Source organism: Thamnophis sirtalis, unplaced genomic scaffold (genome assembly GCF_051295495.1).
Source record: "Thamnophis sirtalis isolate CommonGarterSnake01/CBP01778 unplaced genomic scaffold, rThaSir2_p1.2 scaffold_9, whole genome shotgun sequence".
In the NCBI taxonomy this organism is placed as follows: domain Eukaryota; kingdom Metazoa; phylum Chordata; class Lepidosauria; order Squamata; family Natricidae; genus Thamnophis; species Thamnophis sirtalis.
Window position 1 is genome coordinate 5706363 of NW_028261389.1, and position 17169 is coordinate 5723531.

Genomic DNA, 17169 nt, shown 5'->3' on the forward strand with positions numbered 1-17169 from the left:
TCAATTTTGCCCCTAGACCCCAGGAGTACTCTACAAGTCTCCTAAAGGCTATTCATGCCCCCTTTTTGAAAAACAAAAAACGGGCCCGTTTTTGCGAAAAATGGGCCATTTTTGGGAGGTCTGCAGAGCGCAATTTTTTTTTAATTTGCCTCCTCAAAATCTCTATAAGCCTCCTAAAGGCTATGCATGCCATTTTTTTTAACAAAAAACGGGCCTGTTTTTGCAAAAAATGGGCCATTTTTGGAAGGTCTGCAGAGTGCAAAAAAAATAATTTTTTTTGCCGAGGTGGCGCAGTGGTTAGGGTGCAGTACTGCAGGCCACTTTAGCTGACTGTGATCTGCAGTTCAGTGGTTCAAATCTCACTGGCTCAAGGTCGACTCAGCCTTCCATCCTTCCGAGGTGGGTGAAATGAGGACCTGGACTGTGGGGGCAAGTTGCTGACTCAATTTGCTAAAAAAAAATTGTAAACCGCTTAGAGAGGGCTGAAAGCCCTATGAAGCGGTATATAAGTCTAATAAATAAATAAATAAATAATGTTTAAATTGCCTCTTCAAAATCTTGGGGCATCTTATACTCATAAAAATACAGTAATTTGACCATAACGGAATTGAAATCATTGCCTAGTCCAGCTGGACAAAGGCACTGAATTCTTTTTGCCTGGAATTTAGAACAGATCAGTTAATATCTCCTGGAAAAGTATGCTAACCTGAAAGATTCTTGGAAATTTAAGTGCGAAGGATATCGTGAACGCTGCTGAAAGGAAAACTGCATATTTGTGTAAAACACTTGACATTTTTCAGAGTATAAGACGCACCAAGATTTTGAAGAGGTACATTACAAAAAAGAAGTTTTCACGCTCTGGACTTCCCAAACCCTCTGCACACCTCATTTTTTTTGGTGAAAGAGTTTGAGAGGCCTGCAAAGTGCTCGGGGGTAGGATCAAAAACGAGCAAAAAATGGCGGGTTTTGCCCCCCAAAATGGCCATGCACAGCCTAGGAGGCTTGTAGAGTGCTGGGGGGGGTGTGAACGTGCAAAAAATGGCCCATTTTTCACTCGTTTTTGCCCTCTCTAGCCCCCAGCACTTTGCAAGCCTCCCAAAGTCTATGCAGGTTCATTTTTTTTGAAGGGGGTGGGGTTTCAGGCGGCAAAAATGCTGTCTTCAGTGTATAAGATACACCCAGATTTTCACCCTCTTTTTGGGGGGGGGGTGCGTCTTATACTCCGAAAGATATGGTAATTGCTAGAACTATGCTTCCAAACTGCCCCCGTTCTGAAGCTTTTAAACAGAATCAGTAGAATACTGTGGAGAAGCACTGTTATCTGTCTCTAAACCGAGATCCATATTTACAAGGCTACCGCTGATAGAGCAACCACCTCGCTTGCAATGCAGAGATCAGCAAATTCTTTCTGAGCTTTAAAAGCAACTGTGAGTTTTTCACACCATGCGCTGAGGTTCGTTTTCACGTCCGGATACAAGAGTTCTGGGACGCTGAAGGAATAAAACCGAACTCTGAAATCGCTGTTGACCGTACAAAATGTGGCTTGAACCGTAAACACTCTCAGCGGAACTAGTGTAAGGCAATTATCAGAACTCTTCTGATTAGGAAAATTGTAGGACGCTGGATACCCGAGCAAGACACCAAATAGAGTACACAAATTCCATTCCGTCGAGAAGAGTTCGCTTGAAGATATTGTCCGGGAAGTATCTTCCGTTAACGCTTTAATATGACGCAATATCTCCGACAGATGGATTTTTATAAGGTTCACATTTTCTGGGTTAGAAAAAGTAGGATTTGGTCTAAAAGCAGAGACGTCAATGAAGGTGACATTATTGTTAAGCAGGACTGACTCCAGACACAGACACATCAGTTCCAAGTTGACGATTAGAACATTCTCGGCTATATTAAGAATATGCAGCCGACATGCAAGTTGAAGGTTAGTTTGAAGGTGTCGAACGTAGTCCAGGATCTGAGGAGTCCCTGCAGAATTGTAATCGTACAGAAAAGCTGGTTTCAAACCAGCTGCTACTGCCAGGACCTCCCCAGCTACATTCAAGGAGGCCGAAGATGATAACCTTTTCTTCTTTCCAGTGCTAAGATGATGTTGAGCTGCCTTAATGAGGAGTTGGGCCAATTGCTCCGCCATTCATAGCTCGATTAAGGAACTCCCGGAATACTAAACGGTCCGCTAGCTTTTAGATATCTGCTGCTTCAGCCAAGCCTTAGGAAATAGTAAAACACCAATTCAAGGTTATGTTACAAAAGTAACCCATGCAGTTTCATTTTTATAAATGAGTCAATAAATTAAACAAAGAAATAATAAAGAGGATGATACGTGAGGGGAAGGAGCAATGGAAAGTTTCGTACATGTAATTCATTCTGAAACGACTGTCATAGAGAATTATACATACCGTATTTTTCAGAGTATAAGACGCAGCAAGGTTTTGAAGAGGAAAAATTTTAAAAAAAGTTTTTGCACTCTGCAAATCTCCCCAAAACGGCCTGTTTTTCGCAAAAATGGGCCCGGTTTTTGTCAAAAAAGAGAGGGGGGGCCTGGATAGCCTTTAGGAAGCTTATAGAGTGCTGCTGGGGGATGTGGGGGCAAAAAACGGGCCCATTTCTGCCCTCCCCAGCCCCCAGGAGCACTCTGAAAGTCTCCTAAAGGCTATGCACAGCCATTTTGGTGAAGGTGGCGGAGTTTCGGGAGGCAAAAAATGCTGTATTCAGTGTATAAGACGCACCCAGCCTCTTTTTTTGAGGGGAAAAGGTGCATCTTATACTCTGAAAAATGCAGTATCAAGTTCAGAAAAGCAAACCTGTTTAGAAAGGTTTTCAGGAAAGAATGGATGCTCAGCCTTAACTGCAGTCTGGATAAGGTTCATATTGCATCTACAAGTGACATCTCATTCAAATCAAAGTCATTGGGTGGATTTTTTTTCTCCACAGTAAGCAATTAGGTTCAGTTCCAAGTGGGAGGGGGGGGAGACACTGGATTCATGCAAGTTGCTTGGAAAGGTTTTAATGGTGGACAGGATCACATGCCTTGAAGATGTAACATCTTGGTTTAAAAAATGCACTAAGTACAAAAAGCCACTTTTGGGGATTTAATGCAATTTTATTGCCTTTATAATAGAAAAAAGAACAATCTATATAAGCCAATCTGCTTCTAGTCGTCAAGTGTAATCAGATCTTCAAACCATTGGTTGATCTTTCCAATGTTACCTGTAAATTCTATTTTAAAAAAATGCTCCCTTAAGGAGAATTTGATATTTTTGGATTGTTTTGATTTATATTTTTCTTTTCCTCCTTGAATTATCCACACTATCCAACTTTAAAAAAAAAAAAAAAAAGAAGCTGCCTTTCAAACGAACACTTCAATTTAAAGAAAAGGAAGACACTGAATATTTTGAGATATGGGATCTGTTCCAGCAATGGTTAAATAAGAGAAACAGAAGTTAGAACTTCTAAAAAATTACAAGAGAAAGATTAATTTCATTATTAGGGTTCCTTATTGTAACTTATTAATTTTGATTAGTACTAACAATTGATATGTATTAATATGAGGGAAGAGCGCTGTCATTATGAAATTACTAATAGATGATATTATTAGTATTATTTGTGGTTAATCTTTGGTGAGATTCACAGCCTTTGGGGCTGGTTGGTAGCTCAACAGCTTGAGTCCTAACGAAGGACCTAGGAACTGTTAAGGTAACGTCGGAGGATATCAGCTTTCCAAGTAAGGTGTTTTATTGTAGAATCAGAATATTCAAGTCTGATAAATTTAGAATTTCCAAATAGCCAGGTAGCCCTTTAGGTATTGCTCCAAGGGCTCCAATTACAATTGGAACAACACATGATTTCTTTTTCCACAGTCGCTCAATTTCAATTTGCAAGTCCCGGTACTTTGTGATTTTTTTTCTTGCTGTTCATCTTCAGTTCACTCATCACCAGTATTGCAACATCACTGAACTAGACATCATCATTATATTATTATTATTTCATTAAACATGAAACTCAGAACAGTCAAAAATGTATCACAAATTCCACTGACTGGTGTTAATGGTTGATACGGGTTGCTGCCAGTGTCCTAGGCATCGGAGGATAGGATATAAGCTGTTCCAAGTAGGGTGGTTTTTTATAGAATCAGAATGTTCAAGTCTGATAAATTTAGAATTTCCAAATAGCTATTACTACTACTACTATTACTCAAAAGAATTGTAAACAGACAACACACTGTTTATATGGATATTGATTGTGTTGCTTTTTCTATTTATATTAAATTAAATAAAAATAAAAAAATAGAACCCACCTTTGCACATCCCGGAAGCTTTTAATGGGTCCCAGTTTTGGGGTAATGAAAGTAAGGAGGCTGGGATTGATTGGCGGAAGGCAACAGCTTAAGCGGGGATTGGCTAGAAGGAGGGGCAGTTCCTGAAGAGCCGGTTCCTGTCTATAGAGATAGGAAGTCTAGAGAGCAGCACTTCCCAAACGAAGAGGCACAACAGGCAAACTAAAGAAGGAAAGGAAGCTGCACTAAAGGAGGGAGATGCCCCCCCCCCCCCCCGCATTTGCTGCTTTTTAAACAGGATGTCTTTTCTACCTTAGGCTGCCTTTTATAGACTCTTGTAAACAGCTTCCTTATTACATAAAAGAAATGAAGGTGTTTATGGAATGGAATACAAATAGAATAGAGAATACATAATAGAATAGGAATTGACTGGAATAGAGAATAGGAATGGAATAGAATAGAGGAATTGGATGGAATAGAGAATACAGAATAGAAGAGAATAGGAATGGAATAGGGAATAGAATAGAGAATATAGAACTGGAATGGAATAGAATATAGAATAGGATGGAATAGAGAATACAGAATAGAATTGGAATAGAAGAGAATAGGAATGGAATGAAATAGGGAATAGAATAGAGAATATAGAAATGGAATAGAATAGAGGAATTGGATGGAATAGAGAATACAGAATAAAATTAGAATAGAAGAAAATAGGAATGGAATGGAATAGGGAATAGAATAGAGAACTGGAATGGAATAGAATAGAATAGAATAGAATAGAGAATAGGATGGAATAGAGAATAGAGAATAGAATTGTAATGGAAGAGAATAGGAATAGAATAGAGAATGTAAAATCGGAATAGAATAGAATATAGAATAGGATGGAATAGAGAATACAAAATAGAATTGGAATAGAAGAGAATAGGAATGAAATAGGGAATAGAATAGAGAATAGGACAGAATAGAGAGTAGAATTGTAATGGAAGAGAATAGGAATGGAATAGGGAATAGGAATAGAATAGAGAATGTAAAATTGGAATAGAATAGAATAGAATAGAATAGAGGAATTGGATGGAATAGAGAATACAGAATAGAATTGAAATAGAAGAGAATAGGAATGGAATACAGAATAGGAACAGAATAGAGAATATAGAACTGGAATAGAATACAATATAGAATAGGATGGAATAGAGAATACAAAGTTGGAATAGAAGAGAATAGAGAATAGGATGGAATAGAGAATACAGAATAGAATTGGAATAGAATAGAATACGAATGGAAGTGTGATTGGACACACACTTTGTCTTTAGTGCATATATGCTCTCAGTGTTTCCAATGGCTAAAAGATCAGAGCTACTCCATCTGAGAATTAACAAAAAGCCAGACAGCCAATGAAAGGCAGCTAAGGTATTTTCGGTTACCAGATGGAGGCCATCTAACGGATTGCCCACTCCCTCCCACCCCCTCCCTCTCGGCAGTCCAGATGGGGCCCATCTAAGGAAAGATCTTCATGTACGACCATTCCTGTATAAAGAAAGAACGCCTCAAGAACGGGAGTCTGGGTGCCTCTACTATTTCTATGTCTACATTTTCTAGCTGTACGCGCCCGGAGGTGGAGGGGAGCTTTAGTTTCTCGCGAGAAGATCCCCCGATTCTCTTTTTTTTTTCCGCTTCGGGTTTCAAGCCGCGGCAGCGCCGGCGGCGGCGTCTCGAGCAATGGGAGTGGGGAGGTGAGGCGACCCACTGAGAAAGAAAGAGTGGGGAGGGGCGGGGGGGGGAAGACGGATGCCCTTTCTGTAGCTGTTCTTGCGCGCGCTTCCCCCCCCCCCCGAGTAAGGCGTCGTGTCACTCCGGCCCCGTCACGCCATCTGCTCTCTCCCCCCCCCCACACAGACAGAGAGACCTCTAGGAAGGGGGAGGGGGTAAGAGAGGGGAGGGAGAGAAAAGCGCGGGCTGCGATAGCCACGCCCCATTTATTGTGCTCCATGCTCACCCCCCCCCACCGCTTTTGCGGCTGAGGGAAATTCCCTCAGGCGCTTCCCGCCATCCTTTCTTTTAAAATAGCGGCTCTTAAGAGCCGGGTTGGCACCCGGTGGCACGTTTCCTTGGCACGTGGTGGAGATGAGGGTGCCCATTTGCCCCTCTCCTCAGGACCACTTTGTTTGTACCTCATAGACCCGGCTTTCCTGGTGGTCCCCCATCCAGGACTGTCTTAACACTTGATGGGCATAGGGGTCCCATATTAATCTCTGTATGTCAAACCCTTCCATGCACCTTGTGTCATATAAATACAGCAACGTATGCATTACATTTTACTGCATTTTTTTTTAAAAAAAGAATACTAATGTGCATTTATAGAAATTAACGGGGGGGGGGGAGGGAATATATGTTTTTGAATTTATCCACCGTTTACATTTTTATTTCTGTGAGTAGTTGCCGCTACACTGCCTCCACCCAGATGCAAGCTAGCCCCAAATTTATTGAGCTTTTCAAGGTCAGCCAGGTGCATTTAGCCTCTCCAGTTCATATTCTCTCCACATAACGGAATAGAATAAAAAATATGGAATAGAATAGAACAAGTTATAGGAAATAGAATAGAAAATACGGAATGGAATGGAAGAATAGAATAGAACAAGGAATAGGAAATAGAATAGAAAATACGGAATGGAATAGAAGAATAGAACAAGGAATAGGAAATAGAATAGAAAATATGGAATGGAAGAATAGAATAGAAAGAATGGAATGGAATGGAAGAATAGAACAAGGAATAGGAAATAGAATAGAAAATACGGAATGGAAGAATAAAATAGAATAGAAAATATAGAATAGAAGAATAGAATAGAACAAGGAATAGGAAATAGAATAGAAAATATGGAATGGAAGAATAGAATAGAAAACATGGAATGGAAGAATAGAATAGAAAGAATGGAATGGAAGAATAGAATAGAACAAGGAATAGGAAATAGAATAGAAAATACGGAATGGAAAATATGGAATGGAATAGAAGAATAGAATAGAACAAGGAATAGGAAATAGAATAGAAAATATGGAATGGAAGAATAGAATAGAATAGAAAATATGGAATAGAAGAATAGAATAGAACAAGGAATAGGAAATAGAATAGAAAATATGGAATGGAAGAATAGAATAGAAATAATGGAATGGAAGAATAGAATAGAACAAGGAATAGGAAATAGAACAGAAAATACGGAATGGAATGGAATGGAAGAATAGGATAGAATTCTTTTATTGGCCAAGTGTGATTGGACACAAGGAATTTTTCTTTTTGTGTATATGCTTTCAGTGTACATAAAAATAAAAAAAATACATTCATCAAGAATCATAAGATGCAACACTTAGTGACAGTCAGAGGTTACTAAATAAGCAATCGAATCATACTAGGAAACAAATAAAAGAATATAAATCGTAGGGATACAAGCAACAAGGTTATAAGTGGCGGGGGGGGGGAGAGATAGGTAATGGGAAGGATGAGAAAAATAAGGTGGAAGTTTATCCGCAAAGCAAGTCTCCCCAACCCCACTTCTTCCTATTAAGAGATCCAGCAGCTAGGTTGAGACTTGACATAAAGCAGTATGTGGTGTGCTTGCTTGTGTTGCATTTGTACCTGCTGTATGAACTTGTTCTTGCAAGTTGCATTTATGTTGTGGCTTATTCTACAAACCATGGCCTATTCAAAGCAGAGCTTAATAAAATGCAAACCCAGTCATGGGACTGCAGCATCAATGGTACTTAAAATGGCAGGCAATGGAAGCGTAAATAATCTAAATAATCTTGAAGAATGTTGCCAACCTGACTGGATTTTTTAGCAAGGAGAATTCTTCCTCCTAAAGGTTCCCTTAAATATGAATTGCATGGAAGTTCATCTTTAAAAATTAATGCTAGTGTACATTGTCCCACCCAGGGATGATTTCCATAGATTTATCTAGCATTGCATACAGTGCATTACCAAACCTCAGGAAAAAAAATAGTTCTACTCTTTATTTTTATCGCAAATATCCCAAAATTTACAAAAGGTATAGAAGTACAGTATATCTCAAAATATTCAGCTTCTTCAGAGTCTTAGTTTCATAGACATGTTGAAAAGATAGGTGTCAGTTTGCACAATTTGCTGGTATATTTTGCAAGCCAGAATAATGAATGAACAATACTTCTGACAGCTAATTAATACAGTGATTTCAGTATCCTTCCATTGATTAAAATGTAGCTCTAAACGAAGGGTGTCAAATTAGCATCCCATGGGCCAGATGGGTCACATGCAGGCCATACTCAGCTCTGCGAAGGGGAAAAATGTTGCGAAACATCACATGACGGCAACGTGACATGGCAAGTTTGACACCCATGCTCTAAATCATTCTGTAAACTACATAGTTCTGCTTTCAACAGTTGCTGGTAGAGAATATTGGGACTTTAACCAAGTTCTGGAGTTTTTTTGGTACTTGACTTGTCTCTTCTTAAGAAAAAAAATGTATGACTTGATCCTCAAAATAGTGGGAGTTACATGATATGGTGTTTTTTTTCCTCTTGCAGATGCCCCGTCACTGCTCTGCTACTGGCTGTTGCACCCGTGATACACCTGAAACACGCAACCGAGGCGTTTCTTTTCATCGGTGAGAAATTATTTCATTCTTTGCCTTTTGCAGACTCTATTCCCATATGAAGCTTAAAGTTGGTAGGATTAGTCTGTTAAAATTGCAACATCTCATCATAAAATCAAGCTTTGTAGGATCAGTGATTTTAAAGAATGTAAGAACATACACTGTGCCCTGCTGGATCAGACCTCAGGCCCACCAACTATACAAGAAAACTACTAGTCTCCCATTAGATGGCCTTCAAAGGTACTGTATTTCTCTCAAAAAAGAGGGTAAAAATCTGGATGCATCTTATACCCTGAATACATTTTGGCCTCCCGAAACAGTGCCACCTTTGCAAAAATGGCTGTGCATAGCCTTTAGGAGGCTTCCAGAGTGCTCCTGGGGGCAAAAATGAGCGAAAAACAGGCTGCTTTTTGCTCGTTTCCCCCCCCCCCCCAGCCCCCAGGAACACTCTATAAGCCTCCTAAAGGCTATGCATGCTGTTTTTTTGACAAAAAACTGGGTCGTTTTTGGGAGGTCTGCAGAGTGCAAAAACTTTTTAAAAAAATTTGCCTCTTCATAATTTTGGTGCGTCTTATACTCCGAAAAAATACAGTAGTCACACTGCCATCAAAGCTATTTTACTTGAGCTTGGGAAAAAGATATGCATAATCTTGCATGTGGCTTCTGATCTCCAATGAGTTAATCACTTAATATCTCTTCTCCCAGATTGCCAAAGGACAATCCACGGCGAACCACATGGTTGGAGAATTGTCAACGGAAAGACATGAGTGGGCAGGGTGTCTGGGACCCTGCCTCTAAATATGTTTATTTTTGCTCCAAGCACTTTGAGAAGAATTGCTTTGAACTAGTGGGCACCAGGTAGGTAATTCGAATAGTTGAAAAACATGAAAGAGCATGCAGAATTAAAGTAGACAGTTTGAAGTAGGACAGTAATGTACAACAATATAGACAATATCCTTCCAATGGAGAGGAATGGTCCTTTCAGTATACCTGTTCCATCTTACTTTCATTCATTTTTTAAAAAAAATTCTATGAATATGGGAAACAACTCACTCACAAACCATTCTAATGGTGTGCACAAACTCAAAGGATTACCTTGAGATGCATTTTAAAGCTGAAAAGTTAACAGTCTCACTCAAGTCAAGTTCAGCCTCTGGTGATTTTTGTAGGCAAGTCTGCAATTTTCTTGGCAGCAGTTTGAAAATAGCAACAGCACTTAGACTTATATACCACTTCACAGTACTTTACAGCCCTCTCTAAGCAGTTGACAGAGTCAGTATATTGCCCCCAACAATATGGGTCCTCATTTTACCCACCTCGGAAGGATGGAAGGCTGAGTCAACCTTGAGTCTGGTGAGATTCGAACTGCCAAATTGCAGGCAGCAGAAATAGCTTGCAGTACTGCACTCTAACCACTGTGGCACTGTAGCTCTTAAAATGGTTTACCATTTGCCCTTTCTAGGATTTGTTTTGATTTCTCAAACTTAACTACAAGCCTAAGTGCTACAAGCACTCCCAGCCAGGTTTCTGTTATGATCTCTTGCTCGCACATTCATAGGCCTGGTCAACAGCTACACCCCAAGTGAATTTAATGTGAGAGCAAATCTTATTTTTATCCTGTCTTTATTATTTTTATATATAGTAGAAAACATACCTTCCTTCTCCTATTTTTTTTTCACAATAGCCCTGTGAGATGGGTTGGGTTAAAAGAGTGACTGACCCAAATCACCGAGCCGGCTTTGGCAGCAAAAGCAGGACTAGAATTCACTTCTTTCTTTCTCACACAGTCACATTCTCATTCACTTACCCATGTCCTTTTAACTATGATATGCCAGGCACTAGCTAGAGAGGCAGAAGTTGCCACGCCTGCTTCCAAAGATGACTCAAAGAGATAGTGGGCTGCAGGGCCTAAAAGTCCTTGCTTTATTGATTCACAATACTGGCAGCAATTCTTGCATTGTTAGTTTTCACGTCTAGTAGCTATTGACAGAATTTGAGGAGAAGTTTCCCATGTTCATTTTTTTTTTGTTTAGGTGACATGTTTTTCTTTATTTCTTTAAGGATTTGGCTCTTCCTTATCTATCTTCCAAAGGATTTTTTTAAACAAGATCCATGGCTTTTCGTCTGTTTGTTTCTATGCCTGCTTTATCTTTAGGTATGGCAGCTAGTGTCACATTAGTACTAACCTGACTTAATCCTGCTGAGCTTCCAGATCAAGAAAAGGTGAGACGCATGTTTCTACCTGCTAAGATAGCAGAGAGTAAGGCTAAGGAAGGGAAGTCAAAGTGACCTGAAAGGTATTCACATTCTGAAAAATTAGAATGTGATTTCCAATCAGAAATCAAAGGTTTTTTCTTTCTTTCCTAGAGTGTCAGATTCTTATACAGACTTGTATATAACAGTAAAACAGAACTCTTCTCTTGCCCTCCCCACCAAAAACAACCCTGGTAAATTCATTTGAAAAAAAATACCGTTTCCCTGAAAATAAGACCTCCCTGGATGATAAGCCCAATCGGGCTTTTGAGCGCATGTGCTAAAATAAGCCCTCTCCAAAAATATTGTAACAGAGCAGCAGCCATGAGGTGACCATGCTTGCTGCCTTCTGCACCTCAAAAATAGTAAGTCCTCCCCAAAAATAAGGCCAAACAGTTATTTTGGGGGTCAAAAGAAAATAAGACCCTGTCTTATTTTCAGGGAAACACGATAAGTGTGATTGAGATCTTGAAAGGATCTTGACTACTTATACTAGATCAAGGGTGTCAAACTGGATTTCTTCGAGGGCCAGATCAGCATTAGTTCTCCATGGGCCAGCAGAGGGGGGGGATGGTACATCTGCTTGTGGCAGCATCATACCAGCCAAAACAGAACGCAGAGGGTCTGCACGCAGGATCCCCCGCACCTTGTTTTCAGTCTCCATGGCCTCCTGCAGCACTTGCTAGTCAAAAACAGGCCACACGCGGCTCCATTTTCTGCCAGTTTGGGGGCAGTTTTCGGTTGGCAGAGTGCTACAGGAGGCCATGGAGACTGAAAACGAGGCATGGGGGGTGCACACGGCCTGTTTTAGCCACCAGAGGTACTGCAGGCCGGTCCTTTAATATTTCCAGGCCGGCTCCACGGGCCAGATTTAAGCACCCCATAGGCCAGATCTGGCCCACGGGCCTTGAGTTTGACACCCCTGAACTAGATAGTATTGCCAAAACATATCATATATTTAACTTGATCATAACTTAACTTGACATTTCATTACAAGATTTTGGGGTTGTAGATACCAAACAGAATTAGGAAAGGAAAGAGCTAATTATTTGTGGCCAAAATTAATTACTTTATTTAATAGGTCTGTACAAAAGCTGGACAAATAATACTCAAAATAGAATGTAAATGGCTAATTCCAAAGCCCTCAGAAGATCTACCTTCTCCAGCGATCTACAGTCCAGATACCGGGGTTTCTGAGCCAGTAACAACTTTGATATGTGGGGGTTGTTTCCTTTGTAGCGGCTATCATCGTCTCAAAGAAGGGGCTGTTCCTACGATATTTGAGCTTCATGCAAAGCCACGCCGGAAGTCTAAATTAAACAGTTCAAAACTTGCAAAGTATCAACGGAAGCAGATGTGAGTCCTACTCTTCTGACCTCATGTTCTCTGTAATCCTGAATATTTACTGTATTTTTCTGACTGTAAGACACACCTAAGCTTTCGGGGAGGAAAACAAGAAAAAAAAAATCTGCCTCTGCCTCCCAGTAATTTGCCTCCTTGCAGCAAACAGCAAATAGCCTGGTCAGTTTCAATATCGACGATTAGCTGTTCTGCGGGCTATTGCCGGCTCCGTCCACCCCATTTTCAGCTCGTTCCAGGCGGCAGGAGTCCCCACCTTTGCCGCCAAACAGCACACGTGGAAAACAGGATGCACAGAGGCCAAAAATGGGGTGCGCAGAGGCGGCAATAGGTGACAGATCACCGCAACCAGGAACAGCTGATAGGCAGTATTCTGGGAGACCGATTCAGCCGCCAATCAGCTGCTCATGCTAAATCAGGCTGTGTTGAAGTTGATCAGGCTGTTTGCTTTAAGGAGGCAAATTGCTGGGAGGCAGGAGCCGAAGGGTGGGCGGGGGCTTCAGCAACATTCTCTCTATAAGATGCACAAACATTTCCACCCACTTTTGGGCAGGGGGAGGGAGTGCATATTACAGACCGAAAGAAGTAGGTCTCAGTACATTTGGTGATGCTTACTTCTTGATAAAGAGTAAAAAGCATAATCTATTCAGCCATTAATAGATTCTCGGTGGGGTGGGGTAGACCAGACAGCTGCCTCCTGCAACACCCTGCTGGCCAAAACGGGGTGCGGGGAGTCTGCACGCAGCCCCCATGGCTTGCTTTTGTTTTCCCTGGCCTCCTGCAGCACTCTGCTAGCCGAAAATGGGCTGCAAGAGGCCGCATTTTGGGGGGCAGTTTTTAGACAGTTTTTGCTGCATTTTTGGGCACATGGCCTGTTATTGAGCCTGTTTTTGTGCAGGCCTGTTTTCGGGTGGCAGAGTGCTGCAAGCCCTGGAAAATGAAAATGAGATTGGGGGGGGGGGGCACACACGGCCCGTTTTAACTGCCAGAGGCACCGTGGGCCAGTCCTTTAATATTTCCAGGCTAGCACCGTGAGTCGGATTTAAACACTTGAGATAGACACACCTGTACTAGATGGTATGGGCAGTTTTCGAACCCATTCTCAGCCGGCAGAGTGCTGCAGGAGGCCATGGAGAATGGAAACAAGGCTTGGGTGTGTTTGTGTGTGCACAGCCTGTTTTAGCTGCCAGAGCCACCGCGAACCAGTCCTTTAATATTTCCAGGCTGGTCCCGTGGGCTGGATTTAAGCACCCCATGCGCCTTGAGTTTAATACCCCTGGCCTATAAGAAGAATATGTTTTACATCAGTGGTGGGTTTCCAATTTTTTTTACTACCACTTTGCTTGTGCTCGTGCGATGCAGAAGAGGGTGAGCAGAGCCTCCCGCTGCTGCTACTACCAGTTCGCCCAGTCCAGCCCAAAATGGGAGCAACCCACCTCTGTTCTGCATGGGCATCCTGCATCTGAAATCATGTTTTCCTCTGCTGGTTACTCAGTGTCGCACCTTATGTAGGTAGCTATTACTTCTCACCTGACCTCGATTCTATCCCTTTTTCACAGCTGTGGCTGCCGCAATGCAGAGTCGTCAACTCCATTGTGTATGGATGTCTCTTGCTTCCCCGTGCAAGAGCTGCCAAGTCCTGGGGCTGCTCCCACTACCGGTGAGCTTCGAAGCCAGCCGAATCTCCCAGGGTCAGAACCAGAGAATTTGGCCACTCTGACAGACATACCCCTGGAACAGTTACCAGCTGCCACTGGCCAAGAAGAGGCCTCTCCATCTCCCGCTCTCCCAGAACCTGTAGGGGATCCATCTCAACCCGTTTCTCTCTCCCTCTACATGCTGCGACTCCCACCCCCAGCTGGTGCCTACATCCAGAATGAGCACAGCTACCAGGTGGGTAGTGCCTTGCTGTGGAAGAGACGGGCCGAGGCAGCACTTGATGCTTTAGGGAAAACACAGCGGCAGCTGCAAGCTTGCCGGCGTCGTGAACAGAGACTCCGCCTACGCATCTGTGAGTTGCAGCGTGAACGGCGGCCACACAGTGCCGATGCACATCGACGGTTTAAGGAACACCTGCAGGTCTTTGAATTGCAGCTAGTGAACGACATTGAATGACTTGCCTCGGCCCAAACTTACCTTGCTTTGCGTGGTGGTGGTGTTGCAAACTTGGGCTGTCATATTTCCCATCTCCAAAGTATATTGTAGCAAAACCTGGGGCTCTACAAACATGGAATCCACTTCATGCAACCCTGTTTCCCCTTCACCATTCGTGTTTATATTTGTACAGGAATATTTCTTTTGTATAAAGTGGATGTTCCCAACTCAGTTGAAAGATTGCTGGAGGACAGATATTCAGGAAAGAGTTATTTTGAGGATTTCATTATGGTGCTGCCCAAAAGGGGTCATAGTATTTCTTTTTAAAAAGCTGCTTGACATCCTGAATTTAGAGATTGTCATGGTTGCCCAATAGAAGAAAAATCTTTTTGATGCTTTTCTTTAAGTTATAAGGCTGTATGGTATGAAAATCTTACCAAGTATTATCACAAAAAAACTTCTTCCTAGCATATTCCCGCAGGTGCGGGGTTCACTTGTCACACCAAAACTCAACAAAACCAATACATTTGCATGTATCATATTGCCAGACAAATATGGTAATGATTTAAATCTGAATTACATAAAGAGAAAAATTGGCTCTTTATTCTTGGTCTGCTGGGGGATAATTTTCTACAAGACATTTACCTGTTCTGGTACGTAAGCTGCTAGGCCATGAATTTAGACATAGCTTGAAGCAAAGCTAATTGCTGGAGCTGAGAGAAGCCTAATTTAAATAAAATTTCAGGAGAATACTTTAATAATGAAGAGAAACTTTTGGTTCACAAATTATGTCAATCCTGTATGTTTTGAGTAAGAACTTTTCTAGATGTGCTCCTTACATAATACTTCTCAGAATATTTTACTCACTATACAAGATGTTTTGGATTCTCATTCTGTTTTGAAATTCGAAAATTACTTGCGTGCAAGAATCTCTTGCTGGATCAAGGGACTGATCTTCAGCTCTAAGTAAAACCATTTTAATATAATTTTATTAAGAAATTTGATTACAATAGTAATAAGTAAAATCATTTCTGTGGCTTAACGTACAAGTGTCGGCCTCATAAATAAATGCCTCTGATTGATTAGCTTTTACTTTTTAAAAGCAACAGCTAAGCCATTTTTCTTATGAAGGGAAAACTGAACATGTGGAATTCTACTCAGTTGTATGCTTATAATATTCTTGTTGAAGAATGCATAAGAAAAATTGTGGGGACTTATAATTTGTAGATTTCAATGTACTAATATTTAATATAATAAAACAAACTGAACATTGGGGTATCTTCATTTCAGCTAATATGCACCAATTTTCTTTTGTGGAAGTTTTATTTTGCATAAAGATCTTCAAATGAGTGGTAGTGTTAGAGATTATTTCCAATTAAGGGAACCTTAACAGAATTTTTGACATGATCTCTCCCCTAATTTTGAATTTTTTAAAGACCTGTGTAAAAAGAAGTTTGTAGTCTCCTAGATATTGAATTTACTACAAATTACTACAAATTACAAGGGCAACTTGCAGTATAGCTATATGTAGAAAATCATAAACTAAACACTGCTTTTCACAGTGACCTGATCAACCAGAAACGCTATGCTTGGCAAACACTGAAGCAAAGACAAGGTCTTATAAATCCATAAGTCAGTTAAGGTAGTAAATGTTCTATACGTTAAAAAAGTTTCCAGAAGAAAGCTTAAGTTAAATACATACCAGGTCTTAATCTAGAGCAGGGGTATCCAGGGTGTGGGATGCTTAGATCTAGCCCACAGGGGCTCTCCTGGAAATAGCGAAGGATGAATGAAATCGAGTTTGACACCCCAGATCTAGAGGAGTAGTCAAGACCCAGGAAAGAAGACAAATGGTTTTGCAGTTGCTCACACAGGATAAAGACATTATTTTCAGGGGTGAATTATTTCTCGAAGGCCATAAATATATGGCTTCATGTATCTGCTCTAAGCCGCTAGACTACTGGCTCAGTTCATATGCTAAGTCTGCTCAGTTTGTTTCATTTATCCATCATTTTAGAAAGAGTACAAAATAAAAGTACCAAGATACACAATAACTACAAAATAAATCTGTAACAAATATGAAAAAAAAAACACCAGAAAAAATGGAAAAAAATAGACATGGTTGATATGGTAAGTCTGCCTCGGAGCTAAAACAATTTCTGTGTTCAGTAGAACATTGCTGCTAAGAATAACATACAGAATAAATAGAATTATAACTATAGAATAGAATAGCAGATTTGGAAGGGACCTTGGAGGTCTTCTAGTCCAACCCCCTGCCTAGGCAGGAAACCCTACAACCCTATTCTTAATATAAAAGAATTGCTTTTATGTTTGATATAGTTATTTACGAAGCATGATCTTGGCTTATAGCCGTGCTGGAAACAATGAAGTCCTGCTCTAGTGCAATATTTTGCAATCTTAGCCGCTTTCCGATTTGTGGACTTCAAAGTTGAGAAACAGTGTTCTTAGTCCTTGATAAAGTGATATATTTGACCAAGTCTACATATGCCAGGAGGTGGCACTGTGGCTCAATGGATAAGATGCTAGATTTGTCAGGTT

General features: G+C 40.9%; 2 protein-coding genes across 2 annotated transcripts; one reads left to right on the plus strand and one right to left on the minus strand.

Moving 5' to 3' along the window:
- Positions 1–1051: 1051 nt before the first annotated feature.
- LOC148044024 (UPF0739 protein C1orf74 homolog) lies at positions 1052–4393 on the minus strand. The gene is made up of 2 exons (XM_087722456.1): positions 4310–4393; positions 1052–2221 (listed from the first exon to the last, which is right to left on the minus strand). The coding sequence occupies exon 2, from the start codon at positions 2144–2146 to the stop codon at positions 1346–1348; it is 801 nt and encodes a 266-aa protein (XP_087578582.1). The 5' UTR covers positions 2147–2221; positions 4310–4393; the 3' UTR covers positions 1052–1345.
- Positions 4394–5953: 1560 nt separating this feature from the next.
- On the plus strand, positions 5954–15369 carry THAP7 (THAP domain containing 7). Its single transcript, XM_087722701.1, has 5 exons — positions 5954–6018; positions 8837–8916; positions 9610–9762; positions 12397–12513; positions 14076–15369. The coding sequence occupies exons 2-5, from the start codon at positions 8837–8839 to the stop codon at positions 14629–14631; spliced, it is 906 nt and encodes a 301-aa protein (XP_087578827.1). The 5' UTR covers positions 5954–6018; the 3' UTR covers positions 14632–15369.
- The last annotated feature ends 1800 nt before the right edge of the window (positions 15370–17169 follow it).

Bases quoted from the DNA above. Each gene is read 5' to 3' on its own strand.
- LOC148044024 (XM_087722456.1), bottom strand. From the start codon at position 2,146: ATGGCGGAGCAATTGGCCCAACTCCTCATTAAGGCAGCTCAACATCAT.
- THAP7 (XM_087722701.1), top strand. From the start codon at position 8,837: ATGCCCCGTCACTGCTCTGCTACTGGCTGTTGCACCCGTGATACACCT. The intron at 9,763-12,396 runs GTAGGTAATTCG...TTTCCTTTGTAG, and splicing joins TTTGAACTAGTGGGCACCAG to CGGCTATCATCGTCTCAAAG. The intron at 12,514-14,075 runs GTGAGTCCTACT...CCTTTTTCACAG, and splicing joins AAGTATCAACGGAAGCAGAT to CTGTGGCTGCCGCAATGCAG.